Genomic DNA, 5,368 nt, shown 5'->3' with positions numbered 1-5,368 from the left:
AATTTTACATTTTTTGGAAAACAAAAACTAGTAGTACAAGTACCACCAACAAACCTTAAAAATAAGATGAACAATGAGAACCTTTGAATTTACTTAATATCGGTACCATCAACAAATCAAATCAAATAATGTGATTCATCATGAATATATTTTTTTTAAAATTAAATTTTGAATATAATTTATACTAAAATTACCGGTACTCAACTTAACTTCATGAATACTAAAAAATTTATCTAAAAATGATAAATTCTATTAGGTGCTAACAATCCTTATGTACCAATCAATATAGAGTTTTGCTCTGACTTTAAATGGCTCCCGCTTAGTGGAAGGTGGGATCGGTCCTCTGAAATTTAATTGGTCGTCGGATATCAAGATTTAAAAAAAAAACTTAATATATGTTTCCCATTAAAAAACACCAATTATAATTTATTTTAAATTTATAAGTAACTATTTAAATTTTTAAATTCGTCTGTTATTGAAACTAACCCTATTTTTTTTAACCTAGAGAAATAGCCTATTTAAATGAACCAGAATACCCAACCGTGGTATCCTGCTTTCTATTTCACTTTCAACACCGCACATAATGTCGCTCCTATTCCTCCCTGAAGAACTCATCGCCGAAGTCTTATCATACCTTCCAGCCAAACCTTTGACACAACTCAGATGTGTCAGTAAATCATGGAACACTCTCATCTCCGATTCCGGATTCATCAAACTACATCTTCAACGATCCAAGAAAAACAGAAACCTCACACAAATCCTATGCATGTCTCTGGGTTCTTATACCCTACCCTTCCCCCTCAATACTTTACTAAACAACCCTTCCATAATCAATTCCACCAAAAATTACTTCCCATCCAACCCCAAATACCGCTACATATTCGTCGGTTCCTGCAATGGATTATTCTGTTTCGTTCTTACATTGTATAAGATAACTTATCCTGAAAACACCTGGTTTCAGTTATGGAACCCAGCCACCAACACATTATCTAAGCTATATACCATGCCTAATTTCGATTATTTCAGATTTTCCGGGTTTTCATTTGGCTATGATAATTCAACCGATACTTATAAGTTTGTGTATTTCCGTCCCAACAAGTTGGAAATATTTAGTTTCGGCTCTAATGTTTGGAAAACTATTCAACTTCCTCACACGGTTCCTTTAAATCATTTGAATCGTGTTCCGTATAAACGCAAATTTCTCAGTGAAGCTATGTATTTGAATGACACTATTTACTTCTTGGCGCGAGAGATTGCTAAACAAATTGTGATTATCTCGCTGAATCTGGGTAACGACACATATAGCAAGTTGCTTCCTCCTCAAGATTTTGTTGAAGTTTCACTTCACTTGCCAACTATTCATGTGATGGAAGACTCTCTCTATTTTAGTCACCATACCCAAGAAATCGATTTTATCATATGGAAGATGACGGAGTTTGGAACGGAAAAGTGTTGGATTCAATTTCTTAAAATAAGCTATGAGGATTTGAATATTCACCCGGAATATAAAAATTCTCTATCCCCACAGTGCCTTTATGGGGGTGATTTGAATATTCATATGAAATATAAATATTTCCTCTCTCCATTGTGCATTTATAAGAGTGGCATCGCACTAGTACAAGCAGGAAACGGCCATGGATTGCGTGTGATTGTCTATAATTGGAGTGAAAATAGAATAGAAAAAACTCGAATGGACAGTTCATTGTTGTGGATGATTAACCAAAATTATGTTGAAAGCTTAGTTCCGACGAGTTGAAATAAGTTCCTCTTCAATTGTTTAATTTTTTGGGTTTATGTTGTTTTAAAATCACTGCCATTTCTTAATAATAGATTGTTCTTTTCATGATGGCTTAGGTTTTCATATTATTAAAAGGAAGTTCAGTATCTGTGGAATGATCTTTATTTTTTGTGTAAAATATTTGTGGACCTATGGATTTTTTTTTATCTCTTTGAAAGCGGAGATTTACTGCTAAATATTTATATGGTTTTAACTTACAACTTGCATGACATAGATATAACTGAAACAATAAAACGATTTTCTGGATGATTGTGCAGTAACCGAGGGGCTAAATATATTCTAAAAATGATTTTGAGGAAGATAAACAATTGTTATATTGTTCCAAAATGAAAAACCAATAAACTAAGCCAAATAGGTACAACACTGAAATATTGAAATGTAATTGCCATATCAAATGAAATTGCAGGGTCTGTGATATTTATGTAGTGTTTCCTGAACAAATTTTACAACAATAATATAAATTAAATAAGATATTACGTACTTGGCATTAAAATTTGAAAGTAAAACATAATTTTAGAGTTCTATTTGATATTACACAATCACTTTATGTTGAATTTGTATTTAGTTAATAGGCACAGAAGAAATTATCGGGGTGAGTCGCGGAACAATTTGCTCTTTTTAAAATGTTTCGCAGTATTGTCGAAAATAACGTAAAGTAGTTCTAACTACCACGACGCATCCTAGATAAAACAACTCAGTTCAATCATACAATCACTACTTGCACGTTACGTGATCGTTTTAGAAATACACATTTAGTAGGTGTTGAACCAACCAAAAATGGTATTGAAATCACTCTTAATTTATGGATAAACCTATCGCAGATGGCGCAAGCAAGCCACTCGAAAATAGAATTTTTTTTTAGATAAAGTGAATATAGGAAAGAAAAGAGAGATTTTGGATTGTGAACTTTGGTGTGAGGAGCAAATAAATGATGGAAGGGTTGTTATTTATAGCCGAGGATCTGACCCGATTGAAGAGAAAATCGTGGGGAGAGTGGAGGGGAACTGACCCATTACTAGTAATTATAAGCTTGGTCACCAAGATAACCGCTCCAATTTTTACTTGTTGAGCAGGTCAAATGTAACACCCGTATAATTTTAATATTAATTTAATTGGATTATTGAATTAATAATTAGAATTATTGGGGATTTTGTGAAAATAATGATTAAATAATGGTTTATGGCATTCGGGTCATATGAGTAATTAGTAAAAGAGGGAGGGTGGTTTTATAATCCTTTTTACTAAATTATTATTATTTTTCATAAAACATTTGGAACTGGGAAGGAAGAAAGAACGTGAAAGAACGAAGGCTGAGAACACGAGGAACTGAAGGAGATCTGTAGAGGGAGAGACCAAAGATCAAGAACAAGTATCTGAGGTAAGGGGGGACTCTCCATTTAATCTCTATTATCGTGTTATGAGTAGTAATGTTGATTAGGAGTATTGTTTGGTTAATTGATTCCAAATTCTGAAACATTCATCTGTGTTCGTCATTTGGGTTTGAACTGTAATCCCTAATAACTGATAGATTAGGATATGATGAATAGAATTGGTTAGAGAATCATATGCTATTGTTTGTGGATGAATTCGTACACTGTTAGATGCATTTTTCTGGTTTTTGGACTCAATTTCGTAGACTGGTATGAGTGGGAACGAATGGGTTTTTGGACTGTGTCGAATTCTGCAGGTTACTGGGCATTTCTGGTGTTTCGCGTATGAAACAGTGCCATACGCGTATGGCATGAGGCTGATACGCGTATGGGGGACACTCCCAAGGGGCTATACGCGTATGATACGCAGTTGCCCTGTCCCAAGAACCATGTACAGGTGTGTTGCGTATGAGAGCGTATGAGGAATGCTCATACGCGTATGGGAATAATTAAAGAGGAAAATTATTCTGGTGATACGCGTATGGCAAGGCTGATACGCGTATGGAATTTTGGAAAGAGGAAAATGGCTCTGATGGTACGCGTATGGAGAGCTGATACGCGTATGTGATGGTTTACAGGCTATTTGGTGTTCTGGTGAATTGCGTATGATACGCGTATGAGGCAAGGTGATACGCGTATGGACGCGTATGGGTCATATGATACGCGTATGGCTGCGTGTGTGTGAAATTTCTGTTTTGTGATTTTTCTGGAAAGTTCGATGATGTGTAACTTTCGATTGGTATGCCTGTTTGTGTACTGTTGGTACTGTGTAAACCTTGTGATGTGATTCTGTGGTTTACTGATGATTGATTATATTGAATGATGTGATATATATATATGAACATGCTTGTTATTGATGATGATGATGATGAAATGAGTATAGTTGATGCTACTCATAGATTGGTAATGATGGAAGTATGTTATATATATGTTACATGCATTCATAAACATGAGTTGAATCCTATATGATGAGAGGATTCATCGAGGGGCAGAATTCCCATTGTGTGGAATTGGTGCTGGCAGGGCCGTTTCTGAATTGATGATAGATCGGTCGGTGGATGATTCCACTGGTGATGATTGGTACCACATGCATAGTGTCAGTTTCATACATGTGCATGATTTGCTATAACATGATTTTATATGTTATGTGTTGATTGTTTGTTTGTCTGTGGACATATGATTGGTGATTGTCTGAATATGAAACGGTTGGGTGAATGATATAACTATGACATGTTATTATTTGTGATGTGATAACATTGGTTAACTGTGATGAGACTCACCCTTACTTGTTGTCATTTTTCAGATTGAGGATAGCGGCGTGACTTGGTGAGGATTAGCTCATAAGTCTGTTTTTGGTTTTAGTGTCGGTGTCATGCTCTGGTAGATGTAACACTGGGAACACGTTTGTGTATGAGTTTGATTATAACTCTATTTGGTTGTTGATTGAGTCAGATACATTATGACGAATGTTGACTCTGTGTCTTTTAATTCCGCTGTGTAAAACATGATTTTATCTGTTTAGTTATAATTTCAGTTGTTTTCAGTGAATGCATGACAGGTACCGACGTGTGTTTTATTATTTATGAGTTGTGACACCCCTTGCATGCTTACTCTGATTTAATAATTATTATTCGCCGCGGGTTATTAGAGGGGTGTTACAATAGTGGTATCAGAGCATAGTCGATCGTTGTGACCAGAGTCTTTGTGTCAGTCCTTCTGTGTATGCGACTAATACGAGTTATTGTCGATACTTTTGTTCTGACTGGGTTAATTGTGATTAAGCAGAACAATGGCTGGAAGAGGAAGAAACGATGATGCTCTCGCTGAGGCTCTGGGCATGATTGCTGGTGTGCTTGGAGGAGGGACTGTAGGAGCAGGGATTGGTGCTGATAGGCAACTGGGGAATTTTCAGAGAAACAATCCTCCAATGTTCAAAGGCACGCATGATCCAGAGGGCGCTCAGAAATGGCTCAAAGAGGTCGAGAGGATTTTCCGAGTCATTGACTGTGCTGAGAACCTTAAGGTGAGGTTTGGTACTCACATGTTATCTGAGGAAGCTGACGACTGGTGGTTGTCAACTAAAGCTGAGCTGGATGCTGGTAATACAGCAATTACCTGGACGGTATTCAGGAGAGAATTT

The 5,368-nt window shown here is 36.1% G+C and overlaps 1 protein-coding gene across 1 annotated transcript; it reads left to right on the top strand.

Annotated features, from left to right (window-relative positions):
• The first annotated feature begins 583 nt into the window (after positions 1-583).
• On the top strand, positions 584-1,756 carry LOC131613866 (F-box/kelch-repeat protein At3g23880-like). The gene has a single exon (XM_058885504.1). It carries the CDS (start codon positions 584-586, stop codon positions 1,754-1,756), a length of 1,173 nt encoding a protein of 390 aa, XP_058741487.1.
• Positions 1,757-5,368: the final 3,612 nt, after the last annotated feature.

Source organism: Vicia villosa, linkage group LG6 (assembly GCF_029867415.1).
Source record: "Vicia villosa cultivar HV-30 ecotype Madison, WI linkage group LG6, Vvil1.0, whole genome shotgun sequence".
Classification (NCBI taxonomy): Eukaryota; Viridiplantae; Streptophyta; class Magnoliopsida; order Fabales; family Fabaceae; genus Vicia; species Vicia villosa.
This window is presented reverse-complemented; position numbering and strand designations above follow the sequence as displayed.

Excerpts from the sequence above, each read along its gene's own strand:
- LOC131613866 (XM_058885504.1), top strand. The coding sequence starts at position 584 with ATGTCGCTCCTATTCCTCCCTGAAGAACTCATCGCCGAAGTCTTATCA.